Raw genomic sequence first — 24,892 nt, 5'->3', positions numbered from 1 at the left:
TTGTTAGCGGGAATTTCGGCCGTTAGCGGGAACTTCGGCCGTTAGCGGGAACTTCGGCCGTTAGCAGGAACTACGGCCGTTAGCAGGAACTACGGCCGTTAGCAGGAACTTCGGCTGTTAGTGGGAACTACTGTTAGCAAGAACTTCGGCCGTTAGCAGGAACTTCGGCTGTTAGCGGGAACTACGGCCACTAGCGGGAACTATGGCCATTAGCGGGAACTACGGCTGTTAGTGGGAACTACTGTTAGCAAGAACTTCGGCCGTTAGCAGGAACTTCGGCCGTTAGCGGGAACTACGGCCGTTAGCGAGAACTTCGGCTGTTAGCGGGAACTACTGTTAGCAAGAACTACGGCTATTAGTGGGGATTATGGATGTTAGTGGGAACCACGGCTGTTAGCGAGAACTTCAGCTATTAGCGGGAACTCAGGCCGTTAGTGGTAGCTATGGCTGTTAGCGGGAACTACTGTTGTTAGCGGGAACTTCGGCTGTTAGCGGGAACTTCGGCTGTTAGCGGGAACTACGGCCGCTAGCGGGAACTACGGCCGCTAGCGGGAACTATGGCCATTAGCGGGAACTACGGCTGTTAGTGGGAACTACTGTTAGCAAGAACTTCGGCCGTTAGCAGGAACTTCGGCTGTTAGCGGGAACTACGGCTGTTAGCGAGAACTTCGGCTGTTAGTGGGAACTACTGTTAGCAAGAACTACGGCTATTAGCGGGAATTATGGATGTTAGTGGGAACCACGGCTGTTAGCGAGAACTATGGCTGTTAGCGAGAACTATGGCTGTTAGCGGAAACTACGGCTATTAGCGGGAACTACTGTTAGCCAAGAACTTGGGCGTTAGCGGGAACTTCGGCTGTTAGCGGGAACTATGGCTGTTAGCGGGAACTATGGCTGTTAGCGAGAACTTCGGCTGTTAGCGGGAACTTCGGCTGTTAGCGAGAACTTCGGCTGTTAGTGGGAACTACTGTTAGCAAGAACTACGGCTATTAGCGGGAATTATGGATGTTAGTGGGAACCACGGCTGTTAGCGAGAACTTCGGCTGTTAGCAGGAACTTCCGCTGTTAGCGGGAACTACTGTTAGCAAGAACTTTGGCTGTTAGCGGGAACTACTGTTGTTAGCAGGCCCATGTGCTTCCTCAGGTTTGTTGGGCCAGAAACTAAGTTAAGATCTTTGACCAAATCTTTCTCTCTCTTAATCTGTATTTCAGAAAGTAGCCTTTTTCATTAGGGCAATAACAGACATTATTTTTAATATGTCTGAAAACAGGAGGGCTAGGAAATCATCCTTCCACAACTTATTTTTAAGTCAGGATTTAATACATATTCATGCTAAGTACCACCAAGCCCTGAAGCATTGTAACTAATACCTTCATTTAAACTCTTCTCAAATCATGTTCTCAATGCATAAAAATCCATCATTGCCCTCATACCCATATGATCAAGTGAATGACAACTTATTCCTAAAAAAGTATCTTCTAACACCTTTTAATACTAATAGGCAATAATTACACCTTACTTTTTGAAATATTTCAAGTTCTGTGCGAAGTTAACTGCATTTTCCCAGCTGTTTGATACTAAAGAGCAACTAGCATAGTCACAAAATCTGTAAGCTACTAGAGTAAAGCAAGCATGTGATGTGAAAAATGTTGGTGTATTTTACCCAGAAGCATTTCAAAGCCTATTAAACCATCAAAGGACACACATATTAAAACATAGCTAACTGATAATTCTGTTGCTTATACTGTATGTTGAACACATTTACAGTTCTACATCTGTTCTTTTCTTTATGCTTCATTGCAATAAGGTGCCCCAGACCATAATTTTTAGTTAAAAGACTTGTCGTTATCATATTTTGTTAATATGGTAAGCAAAAGCACACATTTAAGAAAGTAAAAAGCTAACTGTACTCACAAGAAATACAACCATAAATCATCCAGCAGATCATAAAAAGCAAGAAGAATAGGTAGCCCATAAAGTATCTATGGTTGCCTGCACCTAAAGAACAACACAGAAGCAATTTTTTCAGCTAAGAAAAAACAACTGGAAATGCGCCTTTTGGGGATGGGGGTAAAGGAATGCCATGAATGATACAATCTGGACAATAATGATAAACATTATTTATTTTATAAAATGTTCTTCAGGAAAATAAATGTTTTAATAAGTCTTAAAATAAGGGTGCCTGGGTGGCTCAGTCAGTTAAGTGTCTGCCTTCCGCTCAGGTCACAATCTCAGGGTCCTGGAATTGAGTCCCACATCCGGCTCCCTGCTTCTCCCTCTCCTCCCCCCACTTGTGCTCTCTCTCTCTCTCTCTCTCAAATAAAAAAATGTTTTTAAAAAGAAGTCTTAAAATAAGAATGTTTATAACTACAAAAATGTGATGACTGCAATGACATTGATTCTGAAGTCACATCCCAATGAACCAAATGAATCACAACTTTGAGTTTTTAACCTACTGTTTGCTTTGTGAGGTTTAAAATAACCTATTTTATCTTTACTTTTATAAACTTTATAATCCAACTTTTTAAAGGCTTCTCCCCAACAGTCATGCAATCTCTGCCATGTTTCCCTGTTGTCACCTCATAAAAACCCAGGGTCATCTCTCAGACCACTTAGTTCACCTCCTCAGACCACACCACTCTTGAACACTAAGGTATATAGAGTTTTTATCTGTCGTTCCTCTCTGCTTCTGTACACAACATTCTTCCAAATATTTTTATTGCCTTAACTTTTTCCACTTTAACTAAAAAGCAATACTGTCTCTGCATCCTTATTGATTCCACTATTATCCAATAAAGAAAACAGGAAAGAACAGGCACCAGAAAGAAATGATAGAGAAATGTCAATCTTTTCTAGACACTGATTTTATAACTTTCCCCCCTCTCTTTCTCACAACTGAGTTGCTGTTTGTCAACCAGAAGATTAACTGGGGGCAGGGCTATAGTAGAGTGTAGGAATGAAGTTTCTACCATCTACTTTAATACTGTACTTCATTAGTTATCTAGAATAACTTAAATGAACAATGCACTTAGAAATTATTAATAAAACTTACCTACACAGTTACCCACCCATGGGCAATGATGATCAAATTTTGCTATGCAGCGGTTGCACACACCACAATGTTTGGACCTCACTGGTTTCCGTATCTGTTAATAAGCATTTTAAAAGATTACGAAAGGCACTACACCGAAGAAAGGAAAGCTGAACACTGATTTTCTCAAAATACAATTATGAAGAAAACAAAACTATATTTCCAGAGGCATAAAATAAAACAAAAACCACTACTGTTTTGTTAAATGAGATTTTAACTGCAACACAAAAGATAAAAAGGACAAGCCTACTGTGGAATATAAATGCCTAAGAGTGGGGTAGAACCATCACTTTACAAAACTAATTAAGACTCAAAGACCAATTTGCTGTTGTGATGAATGGTACTGTATTTAATTCACACCCCTCAAGTCTCTGAATAATAAAAACATCACTCTCCAGGCTTCTAAATGAAAAGTTATTGTGATTAATGGTCATGATACTGGTTCTTGTTTAACGAAATGAAATTGTTCCTTAGTAAAAGGAAGGCCAAATTAGAAGTGAATAACAGCAGCTTTTAAAATTCAAAATCATTAATAAAATGTCTTCCCAAAGGTAACAAATCCAACAAAAACCAGTAAGTGTACACACATCTTTCTCTTTCCCTGGCTCCTGAAATCTCAGATTAAGGTACAACATCTCTGCTGAACTTCATGACCCATCTAAGAAAGTACACCATGCTTAGCAAATTTAGGTAGTCCCTATTACTTCAAAAACATAAAATATATTCATTATTCAGCTCCTGACAGGCAATAAAGAATTCATGTTTATGATGCCTTACTGTTTTAGGTGTTGAGAAATGTTTCACTCTATATTACTCTGAATCAGCCAAGTGAATAAAGAACTCATTATTGATCTTTGAAGGGGTGCTCGTCCTAATGCTGGATACACGACAAGAGCTAGTTATTAACCCATGCCAGAAACAAAATTTATAACATCCTTCATTGGTGTTTCAATAAAAGCAATGCCGTTTCTCCACCAGTTTGTATAAGGTTATATATCATTCTGAGGCACTAAGAAAAAGCACAGGTTGACTATGCAGTCCTTACACATACTAAAATGATCTGTGGGCTCTTTAAAGGGTCACTTATTCTTTACCACAGATAGGAAACTACATTTATTTAGGAGAAAGAAGAAGGATGTATTAAACAAATCTTATCTCCACTTCCAACCCTCAACTATACTTGCCCTTTGGGCAATACTTGTCAGTGAATTCTCAACAAAGATTGACACAAGGCTCCTGAGCATGAGAGGCTCCTCGGTTCACTTACAGAGTAATTCATTTTTAGGAAATTCTGATTTACATATGGCTTCTTAGGGACCTGTCTTTTTATCAAAGGGAAGGATACCCACATAATGACAAATACCTCTGCCAATTTGAATTATTTTATAATTGGATATGCTCTTTTCTTTACAACACCGAATTATCTATCCAGAAGTACACGGCTTACAATAATATAATAAAACATTTATGCTAGAATGATAAAAAGTCTTGTTCTTGCCATCGGATATTTATTTAACAGTGAAACCATACTGAGTGACTCTATAAAGAATTTGTTTGCCGCATGGCAAACATATCAGCAATGCATACTTGGCTTTGTGGAATGGAATAATATGTCCAGAGAACAGCAGAATACAAAACTGTTCTGAACATTAGGGTGCCAATCCTGTAAATTAACCATTTGTAAAGCACAGAAACAAAAACCTTTTTAAAGAATGCTTGAAAATTCAAAAGAATCTAGTCAGCACCTTAAAGTTGCTACCAAAAGTAAAGCATTATACATTTTGAATATTCAAAATTGTAACTGTTTGGTTAAGGAATGGAATGTTAGGTGGAACAACTTAAACAATCTGTAGAGTTAAGAGCTCCATTTCAAAGACTTATTCCAGGATCCCAAACTAAGTCAATTCTCTTGTTGTTATTTACATGTTAAGACATTAGTTCAGTGATAGTGTATAACTTAAAAGTATAAAAGGACATTTAGTTTCATGGATGATTTAGGGATTATTTCCATGTAGGAAAACATGGTTTAACACTGTGGCGACCTATATATTTTTTCAAGAACTAATTATAAAAATTAGCAGAAAATAATTAAAACACAAAACAGTATTATTCTGTAGAAATTTGCTATCTATAATAACACAAATAATGTATTACTATACCTGATTCCATAAGTAAATGCTATTTAATTTCATTTATACCTTTTTTATGTCCTGAAGATGACAACTTTTAATATCAATGATATAATAGTGCTCAAAGTTCCATAAATCCTCTAAGACAAAGAGGTAACTACTCAAACCGAACCATTTTAGAGTCCATGCTGTCTTAAGTTAGCTAACAGATTTTCCCAATGTGACCTCTAAATATAAGAAAATTTTTTCTTAAAATGCCTAGGAAAACAATATTAGGGAAGCATAATGAACCTTTGATTTTTAAATATTTTATTACTTAGTTTTTTCTTTGTTGAGTTATATTAAAAAAGAAAAAGAGATTAAGGATGAATACGAAAGAATGGTACGTTGAATCAGAAGTACAGTCAAGGTCCACCATCGGGGGAACAAGCACATTGGGAGGAGACATCTTTTTACCATCTTTCTCCTTACACTATGGTCTAAAAGGAATGTCGCCGGGGGGGTGGGGGGGGGTGGGGGGGTGGGGAGGGCATGAAATGTGCTCAGCAGAAGAAAGTGTTATTGTTCCCCACCCCTTCTATGCTATGCCACTGCTATGCGAAGAGGAGAGAGGGTAGAATAAAGAAAAAAAATACTACCAAACAGGTACTGCAGAATATACTGAGGTCCAGACTTCCTGTCTCTGCAAGTTCAACTATTGTCTGTGAATTAAAAATATATATATATATTTTATTCAAAACTGAACAATGTTCACCAACTATAGTGCCATCAATATGAATCAATAAACATGATGTTCATTTTTAATTAACCAATGTTTTCTGCTCAGAATAAAATCTTTTAGTTACTTCTGCTATTTTATTATAATATGAATATAGAAATTTTATTTCTTGGGTATATGAAAATGCAACTCTAAACTTAGGGGAATACTCCTCTGAAAATAAAACTAAGTTACCTACCCTAAGAACTGGTCTGTATAGGTTTTGATGACTAAGACATGAAAATAAACTTAAGTTCAGTAAAGAACTTAATCTTCCGAACTGGATTATGACTAAGAAAACCTAGCAAACCAATTAGTAGTAATGTCTGAAGAATACGGTAAACATAAGGATAGCAATCTCTATGCGGGCTAGAAAAGGGGGGATTAGACCCTAAGAATTGAATTTGCTACTGTTTTAGTTTATTGTGGACAGTAATAATTCATCAGGATTTGTTTTGTTTTCGGAGACTGGATAAAATAGCTCTTAACATAGTTTAACTGCCTCCAGTCTAATCTAATTCTCTACTTATAGGACACCTTAGGGTTGTAAATTTCGTTTCCTAAAGTACCTGGGCTTTAGATAAGGGAGGCCCTGGATTTTACATATATATACACACACACATATATTTGTTATTGAACACACACATAAATATGTTATTGAAACATAATATCTGAACTATCAACTAGTTTACTGACCTTCCAGTCATTTAATAAACACTTACTGAATTCATATTATTTGCTGAGGGTTTTCATAGATGTTTAAAATGCTGTACTCATCCCTCAAAGCAATCACAGTTCTTATACAGGAGAGAAACATGAAATTTTAAAATGTCATGAAAGTGTAAGGATAGGCATTCAGGAGTACCAAGGGTGAGCAACAACTATGCATAATCTCAATTTGGTTTGAAACTTCTTTATGTTCTAAAAGATAGTTTCTTTCTTCGTACTCTAATATCTGGTATAAATACTGATAATTTGGCAATTAAACACATATAACTAGTTAGATTCTATCTTGCTACCTTTTTCTTTTGTTCTTCTGTAGCTTTAATAATCCCTGGATCTGATTTCCAAGATTTTCCAAAATTGTAGAAAAGTGCAACACTATTGGCAAGGAATGGAAGATGGATAAATAAAAAGTTGAGATGTACCTGAAGTTAAGGAATCTAAAGAAGCAATGATAAATGAGTTACTATCATAGGTAAACTTATAATCTGTAAAATTTTATCACACACACCGACACACACACACACACACACACACACGGGAACACCAAGAAAAAAATACAAGTTGATTTATCTATTATTACATCAAAATAAATATGCTTCTAAATATTCATAACTGAATATAGAAAGTAAAAATGTGATTTCTTTACAAACTTTAAATCATGTAGGATAAGCTTTCTGACACTTTAAAAAAGTCAGTAATGCATTAAAAATTCAGTGAATACATTATTTTTAAATGATCATTATTTCTTCTGATCAAAAATGAAGGGACTTCTCATGTTCAAAGTTATTAACATATTGCTTTATCTATATGCATTAAAGTCTTTATATATCCACCACTTAAGATACCACACCTAGGTATTTAAAAAAGACTGCTTTTAAATTCTCTCCATTGCCTTTTTGGATACATTCAAATTGACCCTAATTTTAGAAAAATATTCATAAACTTGCTTTAAACAGAAGTTTCTATGTTAACATTTTTTCTACCTAATGAAAATATAAGAAATGCACTAGGCTTTATAAATATAAATGAGGAATCAAAAACTACTTAACACTAAGAAAAATAATGTTGCTAGAGCAACACATTTCTGAGGCACAAAATATCTGAAATACTCAAATACTATTTTCAAGACTTTATGCAGGTACAATTATCAACAGCTAAAAATCTCTTGAGAATAAAGCTGGGTAAAATGTACATGCAAAGAATACTGAACTCTGGTATTTTTCAGGAGCAGGACCTTTATACACTCTAAGTTTGAAAAGGTGCTAACATGTAAATAGCTCAGGTTCTTAAAGCCCGGATTAAATTTGCAAGGGGGCTAAACAGCAGCTCAAGAAATGACTACAGATTTAAAAGGCATAGGATATTCAACAACTAAATATCAGATGAACTTACAGAATTTCTTTGCTTGATCTTTAAAGGTAAAGAGATTAGATATCTTTAAATGGTAATTTGAACTTAGCTTTAGTAATAGGTCACACCAGTTAATTTTTTAAATTTACAAACAAAAATTTACAAACTCTCCACAAATGGCATGGTTGTTTTTTGTAAAGGTTTAAAACAACCTTTCTTCCCCCTATAAATCAGAAAACACTAAAAAGTATAAAGGCAAAAACAATACCTCTACAACCCAGGGACAATTTCTTTTATACTTGGTATTCTGCATTTTTAATAATTGAGATCATAGTGTTTTTATGAACATCAGTAAAACAACACCTATTAATCAACTATATGCCATTTAATCTGCACAAAAACTCTATCCCCATGTTACAGATGACAAACCTGAGACAGAAGTTAACTAAATAGTCCAAAGTGGCAGACTAAATTAAAGGTAGAGCAGCTATTAAAATCCAGGCTCTTTTTACCTGTGCTATCCTGCCTCTCCAATGCACTCAGCAGAAGATACTGGGTCCTTAGATATTATGAGAACAACATCTTTGGGTATGACCATACTTAAGGCTTGATGTATATTTTTGTACTGTCAGATTATTTCCAGAAAGATACACCAATTTAAAATCCCACTAACATCACATATTGCTTGACTACTACATTTTCATCAGCTTTGAGCAAAGAAGAGTTGTCAATTTTAGAAGCAAAAGAAACCTTATTTTGTCTTAATTTGTATTTGTTTTTATGTTTAAATAGTCCTCCAATTAGATAAAGAAGAAGTATGTGTCATCAATGTTTTCATTTAAATGTTTATGGAATCCTTTTTTACATTTAACTCTTTAATCTACTTGGATGTTATTTTGATGCTTGCTGTGAACTGCAGCTCTAACTTAACCACAATACCCAAAAAAACAAAACAAAAATAGCAAATCAAATGAATCAACTGTCTGCAAAATACCAGCAACAACTTCAGAAAGGGGACAAGCCACACTCTACCATAAAGTTCAACTGGAGGTCAAGAAAAGACAACTCTGGTAAGGCAAGCTGCCTGGGGTAGTTGTTAATCCCACCTCCACTTGTACGAACAGTATGGAAAATGCAGATGAGAAGATAAAGTCAGAATTCTCATCAGTCCCACCTGGCCCTCTGCTGTGGACTGAATCATGTCCCACTCCCTAACCCCCCCACCCAAATTCATAGAAGCTCTAACCTCTAATGTGACTATTTCTGGAAATGGAGTCTCTAGGTGGTAATTAAGGTTAAATGAGGTCATAAGGGTAGGACCCTAATCCAACAGGATTGTGACTGTGTAAGATTTAAGAGGAAGAAAGAAATCTCACTCTCTCCCCCTGCTATGTGGGACACAGGGAGGAGGTGGCTACAGGAGAGGAAAAGAATCCTCGCCTGAACGTTATCATGCCGGCATCCTTATCCAGAACTGTGAGAAAGTCAATTTCTTTGTGTAAGCTAACCAGTCTATGTTACTTTGTAATGGCAAAGATCTAAACATCAAATTATTCTTCAACTTAAATAGAATTTCAATCAAAATTGCATCAGGCTTCTCACAGAACTTAAAAAGCTAATTCCAAAAAATCTGAAAAGAACAAAGTGCCAAAAAAGCTAAAATATTCCTGAGAAACAAAGAAGCTGGGAAACTTGGCCTACCAGATATCATGATTGAAGACTAAAGCTTTAGGGGAGAGGTGGGGCGGGGGGGGGGGGGGGGAGGATGGGTGAAATAGGAGAAAGGGATGAAGAATACACCTATGGTGAGCACTGTGTAATATACAGAATCACTGCATCATTTGTACACCTACAACTGACATAACACTGTCTGTTATCTGTACTAGAAGAAAAGGAGGAAGGGAGAGAGGAAGGAAGCTAGGAAATTAAGAAGTTAGGAAGGAAGGAAGGACGCGAGGAAGGAAGGAGAAAGCTATAGTAATAAAATAGTACTGAGACAGCAGAGATCAATAAACTGAATAGAGTACAGGAAAACTGATAAATATCAAGGTTGATACTGCAACTGAGTGAAGAAAGGGTATACCGGAGCAATGAGTTCCCTAATAAGCAAAAAGGAAGATAGACACACGCTGGCCCTCACATCATTCATTATACACAGTACTCAAATACACATTAATAAATTAGAGATTATCTTTAATGACTTCAGAAACACCTGCACATGCACGCGCGCGCACACACACATGCACGCGCGCACACACACACACACACACACACACAAATGATATACAAGAATATTTACAACAATATTTTCAGAATTCACAGACGTAGTGACTGGACACCTGAAGACAGGTATTAAAAAGCTTAGAGAATATTATAAGAAAACTGGAAAAGATACCAAACCCCCCCCCCAAACTGAAAAAGTCCTAACAGTAAACGGCAGGAAAAAAATGCTTAAGAGGAAAATGTATAGGAGAAGATGGTGAAAATGATAATTTAGCAATGTCTTCATTTTTATATACATAATCATCCCAGCTTCCAGAAGTTCTTTATATCCATCTTTAGTTTAAGCTTAATTTAACTTAAAACCTGACTGAAAACTAATTTATTTTTAGACATAAAATTTCTAATAGCCTAACATATTTTTTCACTTATTACATCTTAAGTATAAGCCCACATTAAGTCTTAGAAAAGCACTGTAATGGCTATTTTATCCCATACTACACATAGCTAATTGGTAACAACTATTCCCCATTCAGGATGGATACTCAGGTTGTTTCCACTTTTTCCCTACTATAAATAGTACTATGGCAAACAACTTTGTAAATAAATTTTAGATCTTATCTCTGATGATTTACTTATGAATGACTCAGGGTATTTTTAAAGCTTTTTCTACATGTTGCTTTTCAGGAAGGTTTAAAAACTTAAAATTATGTTCAGAGTATAAAATAAGACATTTGAAGATACACTGTTATCAGATCAAAAAGCTGGGCAAGACTCTTGATAATTACCTATCTATGTGACTTTGGGCAAGACATACAACTTCTCTGAACCTCAACATTTCCATCAGTCAGAGAACAGGATTAGGATTTATGTGGTTTGTTTTTCTAATCTCAAAGAATTGCTTTGAGAACCAAGTCAAACAATAGATCTGAAAGAACTATAAACCAAAAAGCACTGAATAAATGTAAGGTATATACAAGATAATAATTAATGAACAGTAGAAAAGAATAAGAACTTACTTGTTAGGACAAATAATTTATATCAATATAAAATTCATTACACCACAAAACACGTAAGTTGGGTATCCTATTATGAGAAACTAAAATAAAGTTTATACAATTGATCCTCATGCCTACTTGCTAAAATTTATTTGTAACCCCAAAATCAATACTCACAGTGCTTTTACAGTCATCCATGGATATATGCAAAGTAGCAAAAACTATGAGTCACCCTAGGTACACAATGCCAGCCGAGCTGAACAAGAGAAGTCTGCCTACTTGTTCTAGCTCTCATACTGTAAACGAGTATCTTTTCATGGTCTCTTCTGTGCCACACTTTTTGCCTATTTGTGCTTTTTGTTGGCAATTGTGCTATTTAAAATGGTCTCCTAGGGTGGTGCTGAAGTGTTATCTTAATGTTCCTAACACAAGAGGGCTGTGATGTGCCTTACAGAGAAAATAGGTGTGTTAGATACGCTTTGTTCAGGCACGGGTTATAATGCAAGCTGGCTGTGAATTCAATGTCAATCAATCAATGATAAATATTAAATCTGATATTTATACAGAAACACATATAAAACCACGGTTATGTACTGATTGGCTCACAAAAATGTTATGACCAGAGGTTTGCATTTCTTTTTCTCCTAGGAGCAACAGGTTTAGTATTTGCTAATTCAATGTTTGCAGCAACTTCATAGAACATAATTACCACATATAATGAAAATTGACTGTAACTCTATTTTTCACAACTGGTCTAATCAGTTTTAATTACATATGTAGTCATGAGTCGCATGAGGAAAGTGGTAGAATCAACAGCAAAGAGGATGAGGTCAACAAGAGAGAGTCCCTGAGAAGAGCTGCCATTTTTAACTCCCTTATCTTATATCATGAACCTTCTGACTCTTTCCTGTCTAACATCCTTTGTGCTTCCATTATAAATTATTCTGGGCTCTTTCTGTTCCCTTCCTATATAGGTTTCCTGAGCTCTTATCTCTGGCCTCAAAGTTTAATACTGAAAAACAAAAAAATATAGTTCTAAAATCACATACGGCATAGAGATCTGGTTCTTTTATAACACAGAAAAGCGTAAAGCTTTTTTTTTATTATCAGAATTTAAAGTTATTTGTGATTTCATTCCACATTCCATGAGCAGCATACACACATACACAAACATTCAAATAAAAGAAATCGTAAATGCACACTTAAAGCCTATGTGGACACAATGATCCCAAAAGTCATGGATAAGATAGTAACACACACTTATTTAACATTTTTTACGTCAGGTGTGTCCTAAGTTTTATTACATTCATCTTCTCAAGAATTCTGTGAGACAGTACTATGATCATCACTCCTTTACAGATAAGTATAAAAACTTTGTATTCTCATACTACAATTTTTATTTGAAAAATTAAATACATACAATTTGTTCAGTGCATCTAAAAAATGAACTATATGCCAATCTATTCTAATGACATAATTATTCAAATAGGGCAAGTTAAATTGCTTGATTGTGCTGACCTTCCTTTCAAAATCTACTTCTTACATTCTCAACTCGCTTTGGAAACTTGCACAGCTATTTTATTCTACCTCCAAATAAGGAAGAAAGAAAAGGAAAAAATTCAAGTCAGACTACATAAAAACTCTCTGGCATGTTTTCATTATTTGTAATTTACTAATTTTCCTACTTTTCTCCACTTAAATGCACAATAGATTAAGAGAAGAGCAACAGTCTAAAATTATTTTGAGATACGAATCTGACTTTTTTCATGATATAAAATTTACTGTCCAATTTAGGAAACAAAATGAGAAAATATGTCTGGAATACTAATGTCATTTCAGAGGTCAGTGCTTTTTATAAATTTAAAATAGATGAGGTAACAAAAATAAGCAGATCTGTTTTACCTAGACTAAATGTTCCAATAAGACAAATTCTAATGTTTAATAAACCCTTGAAGAACAATTTTTATACCAAAGTTTAGTACAAGGCAGAATGAGCTAGCAAAAACTGCCACATCGAAATATTTCAAAAGAAACTTATGCTAAGGAGATATTTTTTAAGCACTATACTTTCTGAAAGTAATCATATAATGATATAAAAATGTAAGAATGACAGGTATAGCCACAATTCTGTGCCTCAGTCTCAAAATAAGCATTTTGTTTTTCAATACTTTTTGTTTAAAACACAAGACAATAAAAAGAACACAGTGCTATAACATGCAAGACTGTGAAGTGAAACTAGGTATTAATTAAAATTGTTCAGAACAGGGGCGCCTGGGTGGCTCAGTCGTTAAGCGTCTGCCTTCGGCTCAGGTCATGATCCCAGGGTCCTGGGATCAAGCCCCACATCAGGCTCCCTGCTCGGAGGGAAGCCTGCTTCTCCCTCTCCCACTTCCCCTGCTTGTGTTCCCTCTCTCACTGTGTCTCTCTCTGTCAAATAAATAAAATCTTTAAAAAAAAAAAATTGTTCAGAACAGTCATAAGTCAACAAAAACTGCATTCCATTTAAAACCTATCATATTTTTTATGGTAATGTTTTAAAAAATGATTTATTAACAGACATTTGTGAAACATGTGCCTTTATTTTAATAAAACAGACTGTTACTGATAGAGCTGCTTCTACATAAAAATATCAAAAGTTGACATTGGTCTTATTTCTTTGATACACACATGCACACACACGTTTACAATTTCAAATTATTACTTTTTAAAAGCATACTACACTGAAATAATCAGCAAATATTTGAAGATACAGTACTGCATGCTTTTCATGATGCAAAAGAGAAAATTAACTGTTACCAACCACAAAAAAATAAAAGGTTGTGATATTAAGAAAGTATTTAGAGAAAATAGTTTGATACTAAAACATGAAAATCATAGTTTAGTAAAAAAGGTTTCGAATAGGTGTTGTTGAATCAGACTAGTGTGTGTTTCTATCCCAGCCTTACCAGAGACTAGCTATGTGGCCTTGGGCAAGGATAACAGCTTAGCCTATTTAAGCCTAAATTTTCTCATCTATAAAATGTGGAGATAAAAATATTAATATATAGAATGTGTACTAAATGAGTACAAATGAGTATTTACGAAAATGCCCTTTAAACACTCAATAAATAATAGCTACTATTATTATTACTGATGTAGTCATTAAAAGCAGCTTTCAAAAGCAAACGATTAAATATGAAACATTTTAAAACAATATTTACTTTGGTTCACAATTAGTATTTTCCTAGAAATACTGTTTTACTGCAGCAAATCATAAGTAGTTCAGTCCTAATGTTAAATCAGTATAAAACATTCATTTAAATAACAAACAAAAATTGCTTTAGATACGACCTTTATAACCAAAGGATATCATTCCAAAACCAGAAGAACCACGTTACATACATCCAGAATTTGGTTGCCAAATATATTCCAAGGGGCAATGCACTATGCATTGAATGATCAAAAAAGGATCTGCAAAATACAAGTTTTTATAAAATTTGAGCTCTATATTTCTTTATAAAAATGAACAATTACTTAAATGAAAATTACACACATTCCATATAGTAAACTCTGGTTTAACCAAAATCCAGAAATCCAGGATGCTTAAATACCAAGACCATTTTTCATGGTAATCAATAACAAATGAGGGCACAGCTGAATCAGTCAGCAAGATTCTGAAGCTCCTAATTTGCCGAGAAATGGAATTCTATTCTATTCTATGTACTTTTCAACCTCAGAATTTCAGTCTATTCCTATACTCTTAAATCAATAATTCGCTTTAGTATATTTAGTAACTCTATCACTCAGCATATTATTCACCAAAGACTCATTATAATTTTGACAAACAAGTCAAAGCAATCCTCAAGTTTTTATGTTCCATTATTTCTCCTTACCTACACACTCTTGTTAAGCTTTTAGTACAGCTTTCAAATAGAATGAACTGGCCAGTGTAATGGAACTGAAGGTCATGATGTACAGAATTTAGAACTGGGGGAAAAATATGTATTAATGAATTTTATTAAACATAAGCAGGATCACCTATCCATGTAGACTAAGTAGGAAGTCTTCCTATTTATGGGATCCCTTGGAGCTCCTAGAAACACTACAATGAGATTCATTACCTAGAATTAAGCCTCTTCCCGACAGTTAACACATTAGTGTATTACCAGTCATCCTCATCTCTGTGAATTATTTTCACAACTCCTTTTTCACAATTCACGTGAAAACAAAGTATAAAGAAATGGAGATTACGTGGAAAGTTCTAGATCATAGACAACTGCCTAGGTTTGCTGAATGGGCAACTTAAAGAAATGAGATCTAAGGATAGGAAGAAAGGGAAAGATCACAGTGTTTTAAAGAAAAATGAGGGAGGAGAAAATACAAAGGCTGAGCCTTACTGCATATGTTCAGACTCTCTCTACCGTAGTACTAAAATCAAACCTCTTTCTTGCACATTATTTATGACCAAAGAAAATATAATTCCTATGGAAAGGTAACCTCAACCATTATAATTACCTAGAAATAAATAATATGCATATGGCAGTTAGAGTTGAACGAACTCAAGTCTACTTCTACTGAAATGTTTTAAAATTGTATTTTAGCCTTAAAAATTATGTTAGACTTTGGTCAATGAAAGTACCTGGGGAATTTCAACATTTCAGTTTCTTTCCTATAGTTATGGGTCTCTCATGGTTTGTCTCCCTCTCTGATTTCTTCCTATTCGGTTTTCCCTCCCTTCCCCTATGATCCTCTGTGCTGTTTCTTATATTCCACATATGAGTGAAACCACATGATAATTGTCTTTCTCTGTTTGACTTGGGATTGCTGGAGGGGAAGGGGGGGAGGATGGAGTAATTGCCTGATGGGCATTAAGGAGGGCACGTGATGTGATGAGCACTGGGTGTTAAATGCAACTGATGTATTACTGAACTCTACATCTAAAACTAATGATGTACTATATGTTGGCTAATTGAATTTAAATAAAAAAAGAAAAAGAAAAAAAAGAATTTCAACATTAAAAAACTTAAAAGATTTCAGATATAAGTCTGCCAAAATTCTTTAACATTAAATTAAAATGAAACATATTACCTAAAGGCAGTGTTCTAAACATACAAAACATTAATTTTACATAGCAGGGTCCAAATTATATCCTTTCATGCAGTTAAAAATATGGTTAAAAACAACATACTTACTTTGAAAGAAATTGTACTGTAGCCCAAACGCCACCATACATTAGCCCTTTAATGAGCCAAGAATCAATATTTAGGTCTGCTATAAACCCAACCAGCCAAATAACTAGGAATGGAGTTCCTAACATTACTTTCTGCCGAAATTCCTGTACAAAAAAAAAAAAAAATCAGTTAGAAAGTTTGCATGTTTCAAGTAATCTGAATGTGAACCACTGTTATCTTTGTGAAAACATGCAACAGAGAGTGAAATTCATTCATTCAAATACGCCTACTATGCACAGGTACTATTCAAGGTGCTAGTCTCAGTCTTCTACAGACAGGCATTAAATAGACAATTTACAAGTACTTCAGTAAAATTGTGGAAAATGAGAATCTAAGTTATAGGAGTGGATCTAGATATTCAGATACAAAAGACAGCAGTACCACCTGCCAATGCATGGATAAACTAGAAAATAGTTCATGATGATACTACCCCATTAACAGGGCCATTGATAACTAGAGAGATAAGAACCCAGAACGACTTCAAGTTCTAAGAGCTACATCAGATAAAGAAGCGTGAGGATGCTTAGCCTGAAGAAAACACTTTGAATGATACATAAAAACAGTAAACTAAAATCTTAAAATGAGATAGAAAATAAAAATCAAACAATCTAAAGGGTCCCAGAGTCCAAAGAATGAAGATTATGTGCCTCTAAACACATATCAAAGCACAGTGCTTAATACTCTGGAGGTACTTCCATTTCATTGTTGTACTGATCTAGTTGTTACAAAGTCTGTCCTTTGTAGGTTGTTAGAAAACCTATCTATATCTACTTCCTTATAACATCTATCACAGTTATATCTTCAGAGCAACACAAAGTAAAATCTACCACCTCCTCCACATAGCAGCCCCTCACAAACTGACAGGCAGCTACCAAGTCTCTGGAGGTACCTTAACAGAACAATGTAAGATCTTCCAGCTGTGATCTAACAAAGCTCAGAGTATAAACATTACTTTTCTCCTTATTTACCTTTCTAAAGGCTAAGATACTACATTTTTTTAGCACCCCTCCTATACTGTTGGCTTTCAGCGAAATACTTTTTCATATAAATGGCCATGTCTTTCCCAACTTAACCACTGTAATTCATTTTCTGAATGGTGCCCAATTTTAACTTGAAAAACAATTAAACATAACTTCAGAGTTTAATTTTATGCTGTAGTAAACTAACTAACCCTGCTGATCTGTTTTTTTCATCTCAAGTATGCATGAATTTTGTATCAAGACATTAGAGAAGATTTATAACTGGGAGGACAAAGTGTATTGGTAAAGGGTGGGTATTGGTGGGAGAGAAGGCAGGTCACTGGAAAAGTATTTTCTAAAATTATCTGTAATTTGCCTTGTTTTTAGTTAAGATGCTTTTTCTCCCTCAGCAATAGCCACATTTTTTCATTATTAAAAATAAAGATACAATTTACATATAGTAAAATTCACCCTCTTTGGGGCAGAGTTCTCTGATTTTTGATTAACATACACTGTTTTGTCAGCATGAAAATCAAGACACAGAACAGTTCTATCAAGCCCTGAAATATCCTGTGTTCCCAGTCCCAGCCCCTAACAAACACTAATCTCTGCCCCTGTATTTTTTGCTTTGCAGGAATGTCTTATAAATGGAATCAAACTGATGCAGTCTTTTAATTTTAAGTCTGGCTTCTTTCACTTAGACAATGCATTTGACATTCACTCACGCTCTTGGGTGTATCAGCAGTTTGTTCCTTTTTAATGTTAACTAGTATTCTATTATAGGATGTATCACAGTTTATTTACCCATCTCCAGCTAAAGGATTAGGGTTGTTTCCAAATTTGAAGACTGTGAATAAAGCCATTATAAACATTTGCACACAGGTTTTTGTGTGAACATAGTTCATTTCACTTGGATAAATACCTATGCGTGGGCTTCTGGAGTGATTTTTTTTTTTTTTTTTTCAAAATATTATTTAACACATGTATTTATGATACATACCATAAAGATGTTTAAAAAAAAGAGATGTAATGGTGATGTGCTGCTACTGTAGATATGAACAATCTATTTTTTCTTGAATTTTATTATGGAAATTTTCAAATATATAATAAGTTTGAAAGAATTTTATAGTAATTTGCATTTCCCTAATGACTAATGATGTTGAACAGCTTTTCATGTGCTTATCTGCCATTTTTATATCTTTTTGGTGAAATATCTCTTTAACCCATTTTTCTAACTGGGTTGTTTGACTTTTTCACTGTTAGTTCTGAAAAATTCTTCATACATTCTGGAAATTAGTCCTTTATTGGGATATATGGTTAGCAAATATTTTATCCCAGTCTGCAGTTTGTCTTTTCATCCTAATTAACAGAGTCTCTCATTGGACAAAAGTTTTTCATTTTGATGAAGTCTAATTGATTAGTTTTTACCTTCATGGATCATACATTTCATGTCAAGTTTCTTTGTATAGCCCCAGATTCTGATGATTTGTTTTTTCCTAAAAGTTTTATAGTTTTACATTTAAGTCTGTGACTCATTTTGAGTTAACTTTTTTATACAGTGTGAGGTTTGAGTAGAGGTTTATTTATTATTTTTTTGCTTATGCAGGTCCAAATGTGCCAACATCATTTGTTGAAAAGGCTGTTTCTCTTCCACTGAACTATATTTGTACTTCTGTAAGTCAGTAGGCATATATCTGTGTGATTCTATTGCTGGGTTCTCTATTTTGTTCCAGTGATCTAGGAATTCGTTCCTCCAATACCACACATTCTTGATTACTGTAGCTACATGGCAGGTCTTAAAATTGCACAGGATGATTTTTTTTTTCAAAACTGTTTTAGCCATTCTTGATCCATTGCCTTTCCATACAAATTTTAGAATAATCTTGGCTATACAAACAAATCTTACCGGAATTTTTATTTAATTGCATTAAATTTGTATAACAATTGGGGCACTATGTTGAGTCTTCCATTTCATGAACACAGCATGTCTCTCCATTTATGTAGATCATCTTTGATTTCTTTCATTGACATTTTAAAAAATTTTCAGTATACAAGTAACTTTACATGTCTGGTTAGATTTATACCTAAGTATTCTGATTTTTTTTTGAGCAGCTGTAAGTAATATTGTAGTAATTCTGGTGTTCACATGTTTATTGCCAAGTATATAAAAATAAAATAAAATATCCTGTGACTTGCTAAACTCATTTATTAGTTCTAGGAGTTTATTTTGTAGATCCCTTGGGATACAGACAATCATGTCAACCACAAATAGGGACAATTTTATTATTTTTTCCTTTCTGAACTATATGCCTTTTAACTTCCTTTTCTTGCTTTATTTCACTAGCTAGAACTTCCAGCATTTAGAGTCTCTGTGTGGTCGGGACTTGCAGCACTAAGTTGAATAGGAACAGTAAAAGGGATATCCTTGCCTTGTTTGTTTGTTTTTTTTAAAGATGTTATTTATTTATTTGACAGAGAGAGACACAGTGAGAGAGGGAACACAAGTGAGGGAGAGGGAGAAGCAGGCTTCCCGCTGAGCAGGGAGCTCGACGTGGGGCTCGATGTGGGGCTCGACGTGGGGCTCGACGTGGGGCTCGATCCCAGGAACCCAGGATCATGACCCGAGACAAAGGCAGACGCTTAACAACTGAGCCACCCAGGCGCCCCAATCTTGTTCTTGACCTTAGGGGGAAATCAGTCTTTCACCATAAAGTATGATGTTAGTTGAAGGTTTTAGAAATGCTCTTTATAAAGTTCAGGAAATTCTCCTCTATTCCTATTTTTCTGAGAGTTTTACCATAAATGGATACTGATCTTTATCAAATGCTTTTTTCTGCATTGATATAATCATGAGATTTTTCTTGTTAATATGGTAGATTACACTGAATAATTTTGAATATTTAAATGAGCCTTGCATTCCTGTAATAAACCCAATTTGGTCATAGTGCATAATTCCTTTTATGTAATGATGATTTCTATTTGTTAGTATTTTGTTAAAAATTTTTAAGTGTACAGTTGACCCTTGAGTAACAGGGGTTAGGGGTACCAACCCCTTGCAATCAAAAACCTGCATATAACTTGACTCCCCAAAAATTCAACTACTAATAGCCTACTATTTTCACTGGAAGCTTTGGCAGTAACACAAACAGTTGACTGAACATATTTTGTATGTTATATGTATTATATACTGTAGTCTTATAGTAAAACTAGAGAAAAGGAAATGTTAAGAAAATCATAAGGAAGAGAAAATACATTTCAATATTGTATTTACCAAATACAAACCTGTGTCTTCAAGGGTCAACTGTATATTCATGAGGGATATTTGTTTATAGTCCTTTGTTTTGTACTGTCTTTGAGTGGTTTTGGTATCAGGCTAACACATACTGCTTCCAATCTGTTACTTACCTATATAAGCTATTTGCCGATATTCTTACACATGAAGTGAGTTTCTTATAGACAGTATATAGTTGCATTATGCTTTATAATACACAGAGCCAATAACTGTCTTTTTCTTGGTATATTAGAATATTTTAATTTAATGTGATGATTGACATGTTAGGTCTATAATTTTATTTTTTGTTTTCTTCTTCTGTTTTAGTTTCTCTGCTTTCTTTTTCCTGCCTTCTTGTGGGTAACTGGAAAGCTTTTTAGAATTCTATTTTATCTACAGTGTTTTCCAGTTTATCCCTCTGAACAGCTTTTTTAGTGGTTACTCTAAATATTATATAAACATAACGTATCACACTGGTATCATTTTACCAGTTCAAATGAAGTGTAGAAATCTTACCTGCCTTTATGTCCCTCTGCCCTCCCATTTATATTATAAATTGCCTCACATGTATACCTACATTTAGAGACACATCAAACAATATTATAATTTTTGCTCCAACTGCCAAGCATAATTTGGAAGGCATAAGATGAGAAGTCTACTGCATTTACCCATAAATTTGTTTACTATGATCTGATGTTCCAAGATTTTTCCTTTTATCGTTTCCTTTCTGTTTAGCGAATATCTCTTAGACATTCTTCTAGGGTAGGTCTGCTGGCAACAAATTCTCTTAATTTTCCTTTATCTGAGAATGTACTGATTTCTCCTTTATTCTTGAAAGATATTTTTACTGGATACTGGATTCTGGGTTGACAGTTCTTTCCATTCAGCACTTGGAAAATGTGCCAGTTTCTTCTGGATTCTCTGGTTTCTGATGAGAAACTCACTGTCATTTGAACTGTTTCACTCCTACTGGTAAGGGGATTTCAAGAATTTTATTGTTTAGTCTTTGGTTTCCACAAGTTTGACTATGATGTGTTCAGGCAGGATTTCTTTGAGTTTATTCTGTTTAGGGTATGTTCCACTTCTTAATCTGGAGGTTGGTCTTTTGTCAAATTTGGGGATTTCATGGACCACTGTATCTTTTGGGTACTTTTTTAGCTCCACCCTCCCTCTCCTCTTTTTCTGGAACCCTAATCATATCAATGTTAGATATTCTGTTATAACTCTTAGGCTCGTTCATTTTTTCAATTTATTTCCTTTTGTTGTTCAGAATGTCTAATTTTTGTTGTTCTAGCTTCAGGGTGACTGATTCTTTCCTCTGTCCCCTCTACTCTGCTGTTGAGCCCATTCACTGAGTTTTGTAAATTTTATTCTAATTTTCAGTTTTAAAATTCCCATTTGGTTCTTCTGTATATTCTATTTCTGTATTTCTACTTCATTGCTGAGACTACTTTTCATTTATTTCAAGCATGTTCATAATTACTCATTGAAGCCTTTGCATAGTGGCCGCTTTAAAATCTTTTGTCAGATAATTCTAATATTTCTGTAATCATTTTGTTGGCGTCTATTTGATTCTCATTTCATCAGTTTCACATCATCTTGGTCCCTGGTATGATGAGAGATTTTCATCTGAAAACTGGACATTTGGGGTATAATGAAACACTGGATCTTCTTCAAACCTTTTCTTTTAGATGGATTCCTCTGCTGTAGCTTGGCAGAACGAGGGGAGTGAAGCACTTACTCATTACTGCCAGGTAGGGTGGAAGTTCAGACCTCAACTTGGACTTTAATGACACCTGAGGAGGGGACTCCTCATTACCGTTGGGCAAAGGTGGAACTTCCAGCTCCCCATTATACCTCTACTGATACCTCCCTGGCTAGGAAGGTTAGGAGTGCCTCATTATTGTGTCCTATGTGGTCTTCCCTCATAGAGCAGGGATGGGACCTCACTAACAGCCAGTGGGGATAAAAGTCCCAAATCCCTATTTAAAGCTTCTCTGACACCACCCCAGGAAAGAGTTGGAGCACCTCATTACAGCCTGGTAAGGGTGGAAGTCTAGGCCTCTGCTGGTGTGATTCAAGGTGGGGCCACAGTTTTTTCTGCAATATTTGGCTGTGGTAGAAAGTTATCTTCTAAAAGTCTCTATCTTGCTAACCTGTCTCTTTTGTGGTTCTCTGGCCAGAGAACAGGATTTTATTGGAGCCCTTTTTGTCTGTACCCATTTGTGATTCTAGGTTGTTGGCTTTGTCAGCTCTGTTTTTGGGATATATGAGGCAAAAAAGGGAACACATTTTTCAGGTCCTGAGCTACCTAGCCAATCTGCCTTCTTCTTTCCATCTCCCAGAATTTTCCTACATTTGTTTTGTACATAATGTCCAAGTTTTTCAGTTGTGCTTAGTGTGAACGAATAGGAAAAGTACAGCTACTCCATCTTCCCAGATTTATTTTCACATAATCAATAAATATTAAAGAAGAAAATATGTGAGATTTCCACAGTTAACAAGAGGGATTGTGGGTTTTTAAGTGTTGAAAAATACAATTTAGAGATTTCCTAACATTATTAAGCATTTATTTAGGAGGCACTCTCTCTCTCTCCCTCTGCCCCTCCCCCATGTCTAAAACTTTCTAACCTTAAAAATCCAAGCGCTTTTAAAATAGTTTTCTAAAATTAAGATTCCCTCCACATCTATCTACTAGCACTGTCCAAAAATACTTTTCCCCCATTGGGATGACTTATTTTTAGTAAAATACTACTGAATCCTAGGTGTGACTATTTCTTGTTTAGTTTTAAATACAGAACATACCTTACAGATTAGCAAATTAAGTCATGTTTATGATTTAAATATTTCAAATGAGATGAAAAGAGAATAGCCTATATAATTACAAATACTTAATTTCAAAAGGCACCCAACCATTGTATATTTTTATTTAGTAATTTTTAAAAATGTAAAATAGAGAAAAGATGGTGGAGGAGTAGGGGACCCTATTCCAACTGGTCCCCTGAAATGAGCTGGATATCTACCAGACCACTCTGAACACCCAGGAAATCAGCCTGAGATGTAAGACGGTATCTCTGGATCTCTACAAACAGCGTATCTCAGGCGGTTAGTTTCAAGGTATGAAGCAGGGAGCTGTGATTCCCCAGGCAGCTATCAGATGATAAACGAAAGGGGGAGGGAGCTGTGGGGATCCAGCACTGCCGGTAAGAGACAGCCTCCCACACTGGGGACAGGGCACAGATTCGCAGACCTGTAGTGGCGGGGAAAGGACTTTAGGGTAGCCCCCCAGACTGAAACCTGGAGCAGCAGGGCCGCGCGCATCAACTGGGGGCGGCTGGTGATTTTAGAAACAAAAGGCAGAGATGTGCCCCCCTGAGCCCCGACCTGGAGGTGAGGACTGGGAGCCCTGCTGGGGGGCACACAACCCAGGATGCTGCAGTTTATAGCAGCACAGACAGAAACTGAGATAGTGTGACCTGGAGAGCTCACTGAAGAACAGACTGTGATCTCTCTGCTCTGAGGCAGAGGGTTGGAAACGATCTTTTCTGCTCTGACTCTCGGAAGAGACACGGAAAGCTGCCAGGGAAAGCCTCCAGAGAACAAAAGCCCCCAAAAACTGTTTTTCACTAAGCCATCCCCCCACCACAGGGGGCAGGGCAACTCTAGCCAAACAGGGTTGCCTGAGTAACTGCGCAGCAAGGCCCCCCCCACCCCAAAAAACAGGCTGGGATAACAAGAGGCCAGCAACCCTAAGGTCCCTAGAAAACAGGTACATCTTGCTTGGGTCATGATCACTAATTTGGATTCTGTACATTCCATCAACCACCCCTCAACAGAATGACTAGGAGGAGGAACCCCCAAAACAGGAAAGACTCAGATACTGTGACTTCTGCCGCAGATTGACAAACGGATACAGATATAACCAAGATGTCGGAAATGGACTTCAGGGTGGCAGTTATGAAGACAATAGCTAAAATGGAGAAATCGATTAATGGCAACATAGTCTCTAAGGGCAGAAATGAAAGCTGAACTGGCAGAACTTAAAAATGCTATCAATGAGATCCAATCCAATCTAGATACTCTAACAGCTAGGGTAAGCGAGGCAGAACGAATTAGTGATCGAGAAGACCAATTGATAGAAAAGAGGGAAAAAGAAGAGGCCTGGGAGAAACAATTCAAA

The 24,892-nt window shown here is 35.7% G+C and overlaps 1 protein-coding gene across 2 annotated transcripts in view; it reads right to left on the bottom strand.

Moving 5' to 3' along the window:
- The window catches only part of ZDHHC17 (zDHHC palmitoyltransferase 17), a 93,214-nt gene that overhangs the window by 7,626 nt on the left and 60,696 nt on the right, over window positions 1–24,892 (bottom strand). Inside the window, exons 9-14 of one of the 2 annotated variants that reach the window (XM_028105480.2) lie at window positions 16,444–16,586; window positions 14,622–14,722; window positions 6,998–7,122; window positions 5,860–5,922; window positions 3,054–3,147; window positions 1,916–1,999 (exon numbers count right to left, since the gene is read on the bottom strand). In XM_028105480.2, the coding sequence (XP_027961281.1) occupies window positions 1,916–1,999; window positions 3,054–3,147; window positions 5,860–5,922; window positions 6,998–7,122; window positions 14,622–14,722; window positions 16,444–16,586 (610 nt within the window). The remainder of the gene's footprint in view (window positions 1–1,915; window positions 2,000–3,053; window positions 3,148–5,859; window positions 5,923–6,997; window positions 7,123–14,621; window positions 14,723–16,443; window positions 16,587–24,892) is intronic. The other variant, XM_028105481.2, reaches the window with a different exon arrangement.

The sequence above is a fragment of the Eumetopias jubatus genome, unplaced genomic scaffold (genome assembly GCF_037043125.1).
Source record: "Eumetopias jubatus isolate StellerSeaLion01/CBP00866 unplaced genomic scaffold, mEumJub1_p1.0 scaffold_8, whole genome shotgun sequence".
Lineage (NCBI taxonomy): Eukaryota > Metazoa > Chordata > Mammalia > Carnivora > Otariidae > Eumetopias > Eumetopias jubatus.
The sequence above is the reverse complement of the archived record's forward strand: the minus strand, read 5'-3'. Positions and strand labels throughout refer to the sequence as shown.